Below are 16,468 nucleotides of genomic sequence, written 5' to 3'. Positions count from 1 at the left end.
CCCCGCCCGTGAAGGAGGGGGGTCTCGACCACCGCGTGAGTCTGGGCCAAGAGGGGAGTTCCTCAGGCAGGGCTGCGGTTTTGTTTATTGTGGGCTGGGGCTCGGGGCTCGCACAGAATGAAAATCCGAGGTGGCAGGGCCAGCGTCTGTGATGGGACAGCAGGCACGGAGTGTCTCTGCGGAGCTCGGGGCCAGCGAGGTGATCAGAACTACTCATGCAGATCAGTCCGGCAACTGGACATCACAGCCTGCGGGTGGTTCTCACGGGGATGTCCCTGAACCGGCGGGGACATCGGCTTGGGACTTGTGAGAAATGCAGGCTCAGGGGGCCGCCCCAGAGTCAGCAGCTGTGGGCATGGGGCTCGGCGACCTGTTCTTCCGAGGAGGTCGATTCTGAGGCACACTGAAGTTTGAGGACCATTCGTGGGGTCACAGATTCAGAATAGAGGTGGGGGGGTGCTCGCGGGCTCCTGAAAACAAAGGACTCTAAGATGTGGTTAGTGGAAGCCAGGGAGGGGGAGGGATGATTCCCCATGGAGAAGGGCCTCGCATGTGACAGACACAGATAAGAACGGGCCGTGCGTAGGTGCAGGGAGCGGTGCCACACGGCGTGAAGACTCGAACCAGGGGATGGGTCAGCTCTCCTCAAAATTCAGGGGAGGCCAGGGCAGGGGCATGAAGGGTTCGCCTAAAATCTAGAAAGTCGAGTCAACGGCCCTTGGTTTGCACTGGCTTACTTGGATTCTCACCTTTTTTTCTTCCTGCTCTTCTAATTCCTTCTTCTGACAATAAGGCCCCGCAATGTGGTAGGTCCTGGGAAAGATGCTGGGGATGGGGAGGTGGACACCCCTGGAGGGGAGGTAGAAATACAAACTGGTATTCCACTCTGGGAGAATCGGGAGGCAGAGGGGGCTAGTGCGGGTCATGTCGTGGCAAGAGTTACAACAGGTGTAGGAAGGGGCAGGGGCCGTTCCTGGAGTCACTGTCTCGTGCGTTACTGTCTTTGAGTGGGCGCCCAATGTGCTCAGCAAATGGGTAGCTGGGTGTCATGCGAGCCCCGCCCTGTGCATGCGGAAGGGGCTGGAAGAGAGGCCAGAACAGGTAATGGGAATGGTGGCTGAGTCCTCACTGTGTTAGACACCCTGAAGCATTTCATATTCCCACTATTTAATCCTCACCCAACCCCACTGACCTCGTGAGATAGTAAAGGACAAGCGGAAATGTTTGGTTTTCACCCTGTGGGCGATGGGCAGCCTTTGAAGTGTTTTCAGGAGGAAATGGTCTTGGCGCTATTCTCGAAGCCTCTGACTCTCAATTCTGACCGCAATGAAACTGCCTGAGGAGCTAATTAAAAGAAAATCTGATGCCAGGTCCCGCTCCCAGAGAAGGCTGGAGCTGTCTGGACAGCACATCTGACCTCCCCGAAAAGTCAGAGGGTCTGAGTTGAGACTCTGCAGGAAGTGTTTTCATTACTTGACTTTAATAGTGGCATTTTGTTTTTCTTTCAGGAATGTCCAGATCACAGGTGAGTGTTTTTTTCCTTCTCTACAGAGCTTTGTTTTGTCTGATATGCTCCTAAATGTTCACAGCTGTGCTTCCTTCGCTTAAAAATGCCCGTCACAGGGGCACCTGGTTGGCTCAGTCAGATAAGCGTCTGACTTCGGCTCAGGTTGTGATCCCACGGTTTGTGGGTTCAAGCCCTGCGCCGAGCTCTGTGCTGACAGCTCAGAGCCTGGAGCCTGCTTCGGATTCTGTGTGTCTCTCTCTCTGCCCCTCTCCTGCTCATGCTGTGTCTCTCTCTGTCTCTCAAAAATAAATAAACATTAAAAAAAATTTTTTTAATTCCTATTATATACTTGTGTCATTGGTGCAGGGACAATCCTGAGTTTTTTCTTTAGGACATGGTGTGTCTCGTTTTTCTCAAAATAACAATAAAACCAGATGCTTTATTTCACTGTTGTCTCTGTGTGGAGTGCAAGGGGTGAAACATTTTTTAAATTCTTGATTCCACCTCTGGACAGTCACTGACAAGTTGCTAAATGTGCATCAGCTACTTTCCATGCTGTTAGCGCTCACTCGTGAACACAGGCCAGTGGGGGGCGTATTTCAATCCCACACCGTTTGTTTTCATCAGGGCTGCTTCGGTTACCCCCTGAGCATCTTCTTCATCGTGGTCAATGAGTTCTGTGAAAGATTTTCCTACTATGGAATGAGAGGTAACCATCCTCACCCTCCCTCCCCGGAGTGAAGAGCCTGACTTACCACAGCTCCTGACTTTGTCTCCCCTCTCGCCCCGCCCCCTGCCCTCTGCAAAAAGCGCTCCTGATTCTGTACTTCAGACGGTTCATCGGATGGGACGATAATCTGTCCACGGCCATCTACCACACGTTTGTGGCTCTGTGCTACCTGACGCCCATCCTTGGCGCGCTGATCGCGGACTCCTGGCTGGGAAAGTTCAAGTGAGTATTTGCAGCTTCCTTGTTAAGAAACAAGCCAAGAAGTAATTGCAGCTTTGTGGTTTGGGATGAAGGACGGTGGGAACAAGGAATCAAGGCCCATAAAACTCTTAGGAGAGCGTGTCGGGCGCTGTTTCTGCTCAGATCGTATCCCAGGTCTAGCACCGTGCCTGGCGTTTGGCAGTGTGAATGCAGATAGCCCTGGTAGGTTCTTTCCTTCCTCCAAACAGTGGTGACATCTCTGTCTCCTCTTGAAATAGTAGCAGGGATACTATCATCAATCACGTGTGAGGCACAGAGTTAAGGTCTAGAGAACAAAGAAGCTCCCTAATGTATGTGCCAGCTGCCGAAAGGCTCACACTGCTCTCTGGGCAGGGAGGATGTGGGGCATTCATCCAATTCTACAGGATCAGCTCCACGAGTGCCCCCAATAGTTGGTTACTGAGAAGTCCCCAGGACTTAATGAGCAAGGAAGTGGAGGTTCTTCTGGACCAAATTCACTGATTCTCTCTCTCTCTCTCTGCTCCCCCCCCCCAGCTCGCACACTCTCTCTCCCTTTCTCTCAAAATAAACTTAAAAAAATTGTTTTTAACGTGAAATTTGTAGTACCTGCTATAAATCTAACAAAACCACAAAATGAGAGTTGGTAAATCCTAGGAGTGATTTTCTTTTTTTCAATTCAGGAGGTAAAATACTTAGATAACTTGGAAAACACAAATGAACTCACTGTACATTCAATACAATATAAAAATAACTGGGGCGCCTGGGTGGCTCAGTCGGTTAAGCATCCGACTTCGGCTCAGGTCATGATTTCGCAGTTTGTGAGTTCGAGCCCTGCATAGGGGGCTCAGAACCTGGAGCCTGCTTCAGATTGTGTGTCTCCCTCTGTCTCTGCCCCAACCCACTCACACTCTGTCTCTGTCTCTCTTAAAATTAAACATTAAAAAAATTTTTGGTACATAATTAATGGCCCACTCCTGGCCAAATATTGTTATCAGGCACAAGATAAGTATCTCTTACTTTTGAAGATAGACGGACTCAGCAGTTAGGTAAGAGGAAACACTGAGTTTTTCAAGTAATTCAGAGATGAAACCGATCTTCCGCCCCTTCCCCTGGCTCCAGCCGATGGGATTTACACATGCATGCTGGGCAACAAATTCTCCAGCAGGCTGCCTTCCTAGGAGTTAACAGTTCTTGCTTTTGTTCTTTGTTCTGTTGTTTGAAGAGTTCCCAGTGGTACTCAAGTTTGAGAAACAAGTACACAATGGCTGGCATCTTGCCTTTTGAAGCAAGAGACCTTTCTGTGGGAGGGAAGGAAGTGGGCTCCTACCATGCAGTTAACTTAGGTTCTCTTAACCCCTCTCAACACAGGACGATCGTGTCGCTGTCCATCGTGTACACAATCGGACAGGCGGTGATTTCAGTCAGTTCCATTAATGACCTCACAGACTTCGACCATGACGGAATCCCTGACAACCTCCCCACACATGTGTGAGTTGACACCTGCTGCCCTTCCCCCGCCCCAGCCCCCCGCCACTGGTGGCTTACTCCGTGCTTTAATTTTTCATCTTTTTTCCTTGAACTTCACCGTAAGTGCAAGGAGGTCTTTCCTCCCTCATCAGCATAGAGGAAGCTTTTTTGTTGACTAAGAGTTGGGTCTATGTATGTCACCATCCTAGCAGCTGTGTGGAGCCACTGCTCACTCGACACCTTGCTGTCTTGGGTACATGTCACACGACACACGGTCAGCGCCCGGAATACTTGTGTTAATCTTGATCTTCCTCCCAGGGACAGAACTCCCACAGACCTTGATCCCTAATCATGCCAGGTTTCCTCAAGACTCTGTGCCTTTGGGTGTCTCCTCGTACCATACTTCCGCTTATTTTTCAGTAATTCAGTTTCAGAAATATTTGTTGCAGCCCTGTGTTCTGAGTTCTTGATGGAAAGTGCCGTTGACAAATGCTCCTCTGTGAGACTAATTTCCCATCACTATAGTCTGGCCTTATAAAGATGTATTTTGTTTCTGGTTCTTGTGCTTCCGTTCCTTGATCTATGAGTAACGTATCATATGGGTTGGGGAAATATCACTGAAATTCAAATTGGTTTCTGCAATTCCGGCGTTTCTGGTTTGTTAGCCAATCGGATTGCTGTTTAGACCCGGTCCCTTGCTGCAACACCCTCGGTGCCCACAGAGAACTGCGCTGGTGGGAGGGAGTGGTTGTATGACCGGGTCAGGAGCTCACACTTCCAATGTCTGAGTCCCAGCTACTCACAAAGGAGCTGTAAGACCTGGGCAGCTCACCTTCCCCAGGCCTCAGTTTTCTCTTCTATGGTATCAATTAAGAACATGGACTTTGGAGCCAGCCTAACTGGTTCAAATGCTGGCTATGCCCTTTACTAGTTGTGGGATCTTGAGCACATTTCTTAACCTCTGTGCCTAGGTTTCCTCACTTTAACTAGTGCCTACCTCGTGTGGCAGTTTTGTGCCTTAATCTGGGTAAAGGACCCACAGCATGGCCTGGCAAGTGGTAAGTATTCAAGAAAGCTTAGTCTCTTAGGGTATTTCATGGAGTTCATATTCAAGCATACCTACAGCTCTCACTAGAGGGCCTGGTACATCATATCCAACCGGCCATGTTTTGTTGTCATTTAAAATGTTTGGGGGTGCCTGAGTGGCTCAGTTGGTTAAGCTTCCAACTTCAGCTCGGGTCATGATCTCACTACTGGTGAGTTCGAGTACCGCGTCAGGCTCTGTGCTGACAGCTCAGAGCCTGGAGCCTGCTTCAGATTCTGTGTCTCCCCCTCTCTCTGCCCCTCCCCTGCTCATGCTCTGTCTCTCTCTCTCAAAAATAATAAACATAAAAAAAAATTAAAATTTTTTTGAATATTTGTTTATTTTTGAGACAGAGAGAGACAGAGCATGAGCAGGGGAAAGGGGCAGAGAGGGAGACACAGAATCTGAAGCAGGCTCCAGGCTCTGAGCTGTCAGCACAGAGCCCAACATGGGGCTCGAACCCATGAACCACTAGATCGTGACCTGAGCCTAAGTTAGACAACCGATTGAGCCCCCCAGGCTAAACATAAAAAAAATTTAAAAATAAATAAAAATAAAAGAGTGATAGCACTAAGCACAAGTTTATTAAGAGGCAAACAAAAAAAGTGCTTCAGCCAGTTAATTCAAGAAGAGGAGCATGATTTTTTTTTAAGTTTTATTTATTTAACTAAACTCTACACCCAACATGGGGCTTGAACTCACAACCCCGAGATCAAGAGTCACACGCTCTTCTGACTGAGCCAGCCAGGAGCCCTAAGATGAGCAGATTTTTTTAAATTTTTTTTTAACGTTCATTTATTTTTGAGACAGAGAGAGACAGAGCATGAACAGGGGAGGGGCATAGAGAGAGGGAGACACAGAATCTGAAATGGGCTCCAGGCTCTGAGCTGTCAGCACAGAGCCCGATGCGGGGCTCGAACTCACGGACCGTGAGATCATGACCTGAGCTGAAGTCGGACGCTTAACCCTCTAAGCCACCCAGGCACCCCTGAGCAGATTTTTTAAAGGAACTTTTCAATGTGCACTCTTCCTTGACTTTATCTATAGTTTCCTAAAATATTTGTTAGAATTTTAAAGTAATATTTGCAAACAAGAAGATTTGGAGTAAACCCTTATAAAACTTGAAATTTGGGGGTGCTTGGGTAGCTCAGTCAGTTCAGTGTCCAACTCTTGATTTCAGCTCAGGTCATATCTCATGGTTTGTGAGTTCAAACCCCCCACTGGGCTCTGTGCTGACAGCGTGGAGCCTGCTTGGGATTCTCTCTCTCTCTCTCTCTCTCTCTCTCTCTCTCTCTCTCTCTGTCCCTCCCCAGCTTGTGCATGTGCTCATGCTCCCTCTCTCTCTCAAAATAAATAAATAAACTTAAAAAAATTTTTTAAAAACCTGAAATTTGTAGTGCCTACTATAAATCTAACAAAACTACAAAATGGGAGTTGGTAAGTTCCATGAGTGATTTTTTTTCAATTCAGGAGGTAAAATACATAGACTTGGAAAATACAAGGGAAGTAAAAATAACTAAGCCTTAATTCCCTCCATTATTACAAATAATCTCTTCTATCATTGTAAAAGATTATAGTAGAAAATCTTTTGTTCTGCTTCTTTCCAGTCTTCTGTACTTTGTAAACAAGTTAAGATCATACCACATAACCTGATACTCTGCTTTGCATTTAAATTGTCTTTTTCCATGGCTTTTCATGACTATTATGATTCTATTATGATTGTACTAGACACAGTGCACACAGACACATTTTACCTACCCATTCTTTTACTGAAAACGGTAAGAGCTACAAAAGAATTCCATACATAAATCCTTGTCCAGTATTCAGCTGTTGCTTTAAGTTTTTTAAATATACATACAAGTTTGTTAACAGAGAGAGTAATAATGATTTCAGGAATAGAATGCAGTGATTCATCACTTACATGTAGCACCCAGTGCTCATCCCAACAAGTGCCCTTCTCAATGCCCCTCACCCATTTAGCCCATCCCCCCCACAACCCCTCCAGCAACCCCCAGTTTGTTCTCTGTATTTAAGAGTCTCTTATGGTTTGTCTCCCTCTCTGTTTTCGTATTATTTTTTGCTTCTCTTCCCTTACGTTCATCTGTTTTGTATCTTAAATTCCACATATGAGTGAAGTCATATGATACTTGTCTTTCTCTGACTGACTAATGTCACGTAGCGTAATACCCTCTAGCTCCATCCACATTGTTGCAAATGGCAAGATTTCATTCTTTTGGATCGAGTACTCCATGACTTCTTTATCCAGTCATCCATCGATGGACATTTGGGCTCTTTCTATACTTTGGCTATTGTCGATAGTGCTGCTATGAACATTGGGGTGCATGAGCCCCTTCAAAACAGCACACCTGTATCCTTTGGATAAATACTTAGTAGTGTAATTGCTGGGTTGCGAGGTAGCTCTATTTTTAACTTTCTGAGGAACCTCCATACTGTTTTCCAGAGTGGCTGCACCAGTTTGCATTCCCCCCAGCAGTGCAAAAGTGTTCCTCTTTCTCTGCATCCTCACCAACATCTGTCATTTCCTGAGTTGTTAATTTTAGCCATTCTGACAGATGTGAGCTGGTATCTCATTGTGGATTTGATTTGTAGCTCCCTGCTAATGAGTTTGATGAACATTTTTTCATGTGTCAGTTGGCCATCTGGATGTCTTCTTTAGAAAAATGTCTATTCATGTCTTTTGCCCATTTCTTCACTGGATTATTTGGTATTTGGATGTTGAGTTTGATAGATTCTTTATAGATTTTGGATACTAACCCTTTTTATCTGATGTGTCATTTGTAAATATCTTCTCCCATTCCCTTGGTTGCCTTTTAGGTTTGCTGATTGTTTCTTTCACCGTGCAGAAACTTTTTATCTTGATGAGGTCCCAATAGTTCATTTTTGCTTTTGTTTCCCTTGCCTCTGGAGACGTCAAGTAAGAAGTTGCTGTGGCCAAGATCAAAGAGGTTGTTTCCTGTTTTCTCCTCTAGGATTTTGATGGCTTCAAGACTTATGTTTAGGTCTTTCACGCATTTTGAGTTTATTTTTGTGTCTGGTATAAGAAAGTGGTTCAGGTTCATTCTTCTGCATGTCACCGTCCAGTTTTCCCAATACCATTTGCTGAAGAGCCCATCTTTTTTCCATTGGATATTCTTTCCTCTTTGTCAAAGATTAGTTGGCCATACGTTTGTGTGTCTATTATGGGTTCTCTATTCTGTTCCATTGATCTGTGTGTCTTTTTTGTGCCAGTACCATACGGTCTTGATGATTACAGCTTTAAAATATAGCTTGAAATCCAGAATTGTGATACCTCCAGCTTTGGTTTTCTTTTTCAGGATAGCTTTGGCTATTCAGGGTTTTTACTGGTTCCATACAAATTTAGGATTGTTTGTTCTAGCTCTGGGAAGAATGCTGGTGTTATTTGGATAGGGATTGCATTGAATATGTAGATTGCTTTGGGCAGAATCAACATTTTAACAATATTTGTTCTTCCAGTCCATGAGCATGGAATGTTTTTCCATTTTTTTGTGTCTTCTTCAGTTTATTTCACAAGCTTTCTATAATTTTCAGTGTATAGATTTTTCACCTCTGTGGTTAACTCTATTCCTAGGTATTTTATGGTTTTTGGTGCAGTTGTAAATAGAATAGATTCCTTAATTTTTCCTTCTGCTGCTTCATTATTGGTGTATAGAAATGCAACCAATTTCTGTGCATTGATTTTATATCCTATGACTTTGCTGAGTTCATGGATCAATTCTAGCAGTTTGTGGAGTCTTTTGGGTTTTCCACATAGAGTATCATGTCATCTGCAAAGAGTGAGAGTTTGACTTCCTCCTTGCCAATTTGGATGCCTTTTATTTCTTTGTGTTGTCTGAATGCTGAGGCTAGGATTTCCAACACTATGTTGAATAACAGTGGTGAGAGTGGACATCCTTGTCGTGTTCCTGACCTTAGGGGGAAAGCTCTCAGTTTTTCCCCGTTGAGGATGATATTAGCGGTGGATCTTTTGTGAATAGCTTTTATGATCTTGGGTTTTTATCAAGAAAGGATGCTGTATTTTGTCAAATGCTTTCTCTGCATCTCTTGAGAGGATCAAAAGATAGTAGATTATGGTAGTAATGTTAAGGCCCATGAATTCAAATTTCATTCTGCTATCAAGACTGTATTCCTGTGAATTATCTTCTCAAACAGGTTGAGTCCCTTCTCTGTGTTTAACTACTGTGAGATTGTGATTTATAATAAGAAATACATATTCAATCTTCCCTGTTTTGGGAACAGAGCTCCTAAAACCCTTGGAATTCCCTAAGTGATGAGAGTGGTGAACTATCTCTTGTTATGTTGATGAGGTGACTTTGGGGACCTGGCTAAGGATGGAGCCTGGTTGCCAAAAGAACCAATCATGTGACTAGAGAGTTGGAACTTTCATTCCTACCCCCTGACCTCCAGGGAGGGGGAGAGGGCCTGGAGATTGAGTTAATATCCAGCGGCCAATGATTTAATCAACCATGCCTATGTAAGGAAGCCTCCATAAAAACCCAAAAGACAGGGTTGGAAGAGCTTCCAGGTTGGTAGGCACAGGGAGGTACGGGGACAGAGGCACCCTGGAGAGGGTGTGGGAGCTCCGTGCCCCTTCCCACCTATTTTGTCCTGTGCATTTCTTCCACTTGAGTGCTCCCAAGTTATATCCTTTTATGATAAATTGGTGATCTAGTAAGTAAAGTGTTTCCTGAGTTCTGTGAGCAGCTCCAACAAGTTAATTGAACCCTACAAGGAGGTCGTTTATACTGATTTATAGCCAGTAGGTCAGAAGTACAGGCAACAACCTGGGATTGTAACTTGTATCTGAAGTTCAAGGAGATGGTCTTTGGAACTTCCAATTTGTAGCTCATCAGTCAGAAGCACAGGTGACAACCTAGGCTTGCCTGTGGTGCCTGAAGTCGGGGGGAAGGCAGTCTTATAGGACTGAGCCCTTAACCTGTGGAATTTTTTTTAATTATTTTTTTTAGTATTATTTTTTGTCAAGTTAGCTAACATACAGTGTGTACAGTGTGCTCTTGGCCTCAGGAGTAGATTCCCATGATACATCACTTACATAAAACACCCAGTGCTCGTCCCAACAAGTGCCACCTTCGATGCCCATCACCCATTTCACTCTCTTTCACCCTCAGTTTGTTCTGTTTTTAAAAGTCTCTTATGGGTTTCCTCCCTCTCTGTAACCATATGTTTTTTTTTCTTTCCCTTCCCCCATGGTCTTCCGTGAAGTTTCTCAACTTCCACATATGAGTGAAAACATGATATCTGTCTTTCTCTGAATGATGTATTTCACTCAGCATGATGCCCTCCAGTTCCATCCATGTAGTTGCAGATGGCAAGACTTCATTCTTTTTCATTGCTCAGTAGTACTCCATTGTATATATGTACCACATCTTTATCCAGTCATCATTTGATGGACATTTGGGCTCTTTCCATGATTTGGCTGTTGTTGAAAGCACTGCTATAAACATTGGGGTACATGTGTCCCTATGCATCAGGACTCCTGTATCCCTTGGATAAATTCCCAGCAGTGCTGTTGCTGGGTCGTATGAGCTGTGGAATCTGATACTGTCTCCGGGTAGAGAGTGTCAGAATTGCTTTGAATTGTAGGACACCCAGCCGGTGGCCATGAATTTTTATTGTTAGTATGGGGATTCCCCTCCCTACATTGGAAATTGGGCCAGGAACCCAAATAGAACCACTGTCCCCGGTCCTCTGAGGGAAATTAGAGGACAGAGAGACTCCTGCTTTGAAGAATCTCACATTTCTGCAATATCCCCTCTCCTTTCCCTAGGGCACTGTCCATGATTGGCCTGGCCCTGATAGCTCTGGGAACCGGAGGAATAAAGCCCTGTGTGTCTGCGTTTGGTGGAGACCAGTTCGAAGAGGGCCAGGTGAGATCATGTGCCTTCACAGAAACTACATAAAACAAATATAAACATCCAGGAATTATTCCACAGACACCAAGTCTGTCCTCCATTTGGTTCTTTTCAAGGACCGATCATCAGCCACATTTGATCAGTTGATATATAACCAAAGTCATGTTGTAACCTTATCCTTTTAATTACAGGAAAAACAAAGAAACCGATTCTTTTCCATCTTTTATTTGGCCATTAATGCTGGAAGCTTGCTTTCTACTATCATCACTCCCATGCTCAGAGGTAAGACACATCCGGTTTTCTTTTTTTGAATTATGGGGAGAAAGTCAGGTGGCAAGTTTAAGTCCTTGTTTTGTTTGTCTGTTTTGTCCCTCTTTTCTCCCATTACGCTTCTGCTGTCGGATACTTCGAAATCCAGAAAATGAGCTTCGTGGCGTCTCTAATCCTATTTGACTCCCTTATCCCAAAGACCACTGAAGAATCTAAAACACCCCTAGCATGGCAATCATTTTTTCTAAGTTTTTATTAATGCAAAGTCTTTATTCACGGTAAGAGAGAAGGCAAGAAAGAGGTGCTGTTTGGCAACCAGACCTGGATGGGTCGTACTTGGCATTTGTGCCTTTGGGCACAAATTTGTGCTCCCCAGCGATATGCAGTGAGTTAGGAAGAATTTAGTGGCAACATTTTATTCTTCTCTTTCCTCTCATCTCAACTATTTCTTGTTGGGTTTTTTTTTTAATTTTTTAAATGTTTATTTAGTTTTGAGAGAGAGAGAGAGAGAGAGAGAGAGAGAGAGAGAGAGAGAGAGAGAGAGAGTGTGTGTGTGTAAGCAGGGGCGGGACAGAGAGAGAGGGAGACACAGAATCCGAAGCAGGCTCCAGGCTCTGAGCTGTCAGCACAGGACCCGACGCAGGGCTCAAACCCACAAACCGTGAAATCATGACCTGAGCGGAAGTTGGATGTTTAATCGACTGAGCCACCCAGGTACCCCTTAGCTATTTCTAAAAGAACTGCCCGGGAAGGAGAAGGAGACAGCAGCTGTCAAGAGCGCTCAGATATTTGTGTTTGCTGACACTCCACTGAGAGTCTGTGAATTTCCCACCTGAAGGGACTATCCGGGGACAGATTAGACCAAAACAACCCTGTGGTGTCCACACTGCAAATCAGATTCAATGATGAAAGAAAATATTTTGTGGGGATTTATGTATTTCTGCCTGGAGTAGTATTTTGAAGATGACCCTTAAATCCCATTCCAACTTGTTTTGTATAAACATTTAATAGCTTTGGGGCACCTGGCTGGCTCAGTCCATAGAACATCCGACTTTTGACCTCAGGGTTGTGAGTTCAAGCCCCACATTGGGCATGGAGCCTACTTAAAAAAATAATAATAAAGATACTTTATTCTTTCATTATGTTCCCTCACCTCCCCCACTTCCAGCTTCTAGTAGAATATGTACTTATGCACGTTTGAATTACAGAATGTGTTAAAGGATAATTTTAAAGGTAAAATCCTAGCCCTCACACAAATATAAAATGAGCATGTGCTGAGATTTTATATGACTGATTAATTAGTGAAGAAACTGGAGGAACACTGCTACAATCAGCTCCAATAAGGATTTGAACAACAGAGATGTACGCTCTTCTCAGAGGGAAGAGTGAGTTTGCATTGCCACGAACAGAATCATTTGGACAGCTATGAACAGGAAACATTTGCGTGACTATCAATTTTCTACGAGTTAACTTCTTCCTCTGCCGAATTGTGAAGCGGTTAGTCAGTCAAAGACAAAGTCAAACCCCTTTCGGATCAGATTATTCCTGGAGGCTCCATTTCATTGAAAGAATTTCTAGGGGACCCTGGGTGGATCAGTCGGTTAAATGTCCAACTCTTGATATTAGCTCAGGTCGTGATCTCATGGTCACGAGATCGAGTCCCATGTCAGGCTGAGCGCGGAGCCTGCTTGGGATTTTCTCCCTCCCTCTCTCTCTGCTCCTCCCCCACTCGTGCTCATGCTCTCTCTCAAAATAAATAAATAAACATTTTTTAAAAAAAGAAAAAGAAGGAATGTCCAATAATCTCTACTTCTCCTTCCAGAGTCTTAATTTTTTTTCCTCACCAATCCTAGGATTTCAGAGCTAGAATGGATGTGCAGTCAGAGGTTAGAAAACTATGGCTGATGGGCCAAATCCAGAAATCTGGACAAGACCATCGATTTGTCTATTGTCCATGACTGCTTTCACCTTACAAAGTCAAAGTTGAGTAGTTGCGACAGAGACTGAATGGTCCACAAAGCCTAGAATATTTACTTCCAGCTCTTCACAGAAAACTTTGTTGACCCCTGCCCTGGGCAATCTAATTGTTTTTTAAATAGCATGAATTCAGGAACACACACTCTTGATTTTCCAGGGTACTTTTGATTTTATTTACTGGGTCCCCTGTCTTCAAGTTATTGGATCCAGGTCACTTTTATCTCTCCCGCCAAGAAAATCCATATAAGGATTCCCACTGATTTTGGCTTGGCCAGTGTCAGACATCTATTTAGGAGCTAAGATTAGAACCTACGTTCGTCTCTTGCTCTTTCTACTACAAAGCTTCTGGGCTCAGCAGGCAATGAAATCGATAAAGCAAATGGATAAGTCTAGAACATTAAGTAAAAGCAATATGTAATAACCAGTTAGGGATTTTTAAAAAAATGATAACTATATATGAGCATTAAAAATGCCATAATGAGGGGTGCCTGGGTGGCTCAGTCGGTTAAGCGTCCGACTTTGGCTCAGGTCATGATCTCACGGTCTGTGAGTTCAAGCCCCGCGTCAGGCTTTGTGCTGACAGCTCAGAGCCTGGAGCCTGTTTCAGATTCTGTGTCTCCCTCTCTCTCTGACCCTCCCCCGTTCATGCTGTCTCTCCCTGTCTCAAAAATAAATAAACATTAAAAAAAAATGCCATAATGAGGGGCACCTGGGTAGTTCAGTTGGTTAAGCATCCAAGTTCTGCTCAGGTCATGATCTCACAGTTTGTGAGTTCGAGTCCTACGTCAGGCTCTGTACTGACAGCTCAGAGCCTGGAGCCTGCTTCAGATTCTGTGTCTCCTTCTCTCTCTGCCCCTCCCCTGCTCATGTTCTTTCTCTCTGTCTCAAAAATAAATAAACATTAAAAACTAAGATTATAAAAAAATGCTATAATGAATTTTAATCTTATAATTTCTCCCCAGTTCAACAATGTGGAATTCACAGTAAACAAGCTTGCTACCCACTGGCATTTGGGGTCCCTGCTGCTCTCATGGCTGTAGCTCTGAGTAAGTAGAAATCAGTTGAATTAGTACAACCCTATGATCAGGTCAGACCCTCACATTAATTATTGTGACCAATTTTTTAAAACTTCATGGAATAAATTGTAATAATAATTCCCGTGCTCTGAACATTCAAACAAAGTAGAGTTGGCATATTACTTCAGAGGAAATAAGATCAAAAAAGAGTTTACAGGAAATGGGATCAACTGAGCTGGGCTCTGGAAAGTTTGACACTATTTAGGCAGATTTAAGGTGAAAAGTGACAGAATCTATTAGACTAGATGACCCCATGACCGAACGCTTTTGCTCTTATCAGCGTGTGCTCGTCTCCAGCTTGCCTCAAGACCCGGCAGCCTGCTCCAGTTAGCGTTTAAATACTTCCAGTGAACATCCAGGTTTCCATAATACATCATCTCGAAATGGTTCTACCAGAGTATCTTCCCGTTGGGAGGAATATATGTGTCTGTTAGATACATTCATTCACACATTAGTTCTTGGCCCTGGCTTTTTAGGAAGTATGGACAGTTTCACCCTAGGATAGTCTACATTGAAAGATGGCAAGTGTCTTCGTTTCCTGGGACTACCGTGACAAAACACTACAGATTGGGTGGCTTCATTACAAATTTATTTATCATCTCACAGCTCTGGAGGTGGGGAATCCAAAATCAACATGGCGAGAGGGCCCTGCTCCCTCTGAAGTTACTGAGAGGGATCTCTTCCAGGCCTCTCTTCTGCCTCTGGTAGTTCCCTGGCCTGATGCAGCACAATGCCAATCTGCCTGTGGCCTTCCCCTGTGTGCACATCTGTGTCCAAATTTGCGCTTTTTTGTAAGGCCACCAGTCATATTGGAGTAGGAGCCACCTGAATGACCTCATCTTAACTCGATCTTCTGCAAAGGCTGTATTTCCAAATGAGGTCACATTCTGAGGTACTGGGGGTAAGGACTTCAGCATCTTCTGGGGGCGGGGGGTGGTGGGGGTCGGGGACACGATTCAACCTGTAACAGTAGTACAAGCAGGAAACAGAGCCCAATATGCATCTCAGGCCTTTGCAACTTCCCACTCAAATGAGAAAGTGCTGGCACTATTACTTTCTCTGACTTTTTTTCAGGTCTTCATAGAGTCAATTATGCCCCCTCTTAACCCTGTTTGTTCAGCTTGTAGCAAGTTAGCTTCACCCTTACATCCAAGCCAGAATTCAGTATTTTCCCTTTTTTTCTGTGGCCATTTCCTTCCATAATTGTTTAAATACTGCCACACTCCCCTAAAAAGTCCGTATATACCTACTCCTCTCCGATTCTGCGTAAGGAGATAAAAAAGGATCTCAAAAGCTGCTGTTCGAGGCCAGACGCTGTAGTGAGTTGGCATTAGGTAAATTGTCATTTAGTTTGCATGGGTCATTCTTACATCATACAATGTTTCTCGAATGGAAGAATTGAGAATAGGCCAAATCCTATGCATCAGTGCTGTCTCTTGAAGTTTCTTTCAGCAGCAATCTTGTGCTTGAATTAGGCTTAAGTTAATCAGAAGCTTAAAGATTAAAACACTCGTTGGTAAAACAGAGTAGACTCCATCTATGGGTATCTCTGCCATCTCTGGATTAAGGAAGACTGGCATCGGGTGAGGATTCAAGTATATTTCTCTTTATTCAACCATAAAGAACACCTATAACACAGGCACATACTTGGACATATGCTCTCAGAGGTAGCACTTCTCAAAATCTCAGGCCCTTTTAAATTGAGGAAATTAAGTGGCATTCCATCAACCCACCAGTGCTTTTAAATGATTAAACTGTGGTATTGGACAATCAGAAATCCTCACACGGTACTGGGTTTCCAGAGTCTCCTGAAGGAATGCTTTTTCTATTTTCACAATATGCCTTTTCTAGGAAGATCCATGGAAGAATTGCCTTATTGTAAAAGTGCTTTAACCTTGTAAAACTGTAGCCACAGATGCAAAAATTCACCACTGTTTTTCTGTACCGTGACCACGGAATGAACTCTGCCACACATGATTAAGTAAGGTTTTAACAAACTAGTTTCTTCCTTTTTCTGAAGATTTATTAAAAAAGAAGAAACTCTTCTGCCATTGCAATCAAAAAATTAAAGCTGTTTTTTGTCTTTATAGAATTATGCGCTGATCTGTTACGTGAAAGCACTTATTCCTTTGTCTCCCTATGCTTAAGAATAAAACTTGCACTTAAATAGCCGTATGGAGCGTCTGTGAGCCACCCCAAAATGTGGGAAGTGGACAGTAATAG

At 44.0% G+C, this 16,468-nt stretch overlaps 1 protein-coding gene across 1 annotated transcript in view; it reads left to right on the top strand.

The window, feature by feature from the left end:
- SLC15A1 (solute carrier family 15 member 1) overlaps positions 1-16,468 on the top strand; it is a 57,381-nt gene that overhangs the window by 16,058 nt on the left and 24,855 nt on the right. The window contains exons 2-8 of the mRNA XM_047860545.1: positions 1,509-1,525; positions 2,135-2,216; positions 2,318-2,459; positions 3,828-3,947; positions 10,838-10,937; positions 11,114-11,204; positions 14,132-14,215. Of these exons, the coding sequence (XP_047716501.1) occupies positions 1,509-1,525; positions 2,135-2,216; positions 2,318-2,459; positions 3,828-3,947; positions 10,838-10,937; positions 11,114-11,204; positions 14,132-14,215 (636 nt within the window). The remainder of the gene's footprint in view (positions 1-1,508; positions 1,526-2,134; positions 2,217-2,317; positions 2,460-3,827; positions 3,948-10,837; positions 10,938-11,113; positions 11,205-14,131; positions 14,216-16,468) is intronic.

The sequence above is a fragment of the Prionailurus viverrinus genome, chromosome A1 (assembly GCF_022837055.1).
Source record: "Prionailurus viverrinus isolate Anna chromosome A1, UM_Priviv_1.0, whole genome shotgun sequence".
NCBI classification, from domain to species: domain Eukaryota; kingdom Metazoa; phylum Chordata; class Mammalia; order Carnivora; family Felidae; genus Prionailurus; species Prionailurus viverrinus.
The sequence above is the reverse complement of the archived record's forward strand: the minus strand, read 5'-3'. Positions and strand labels throughout refer to the sequence as shown.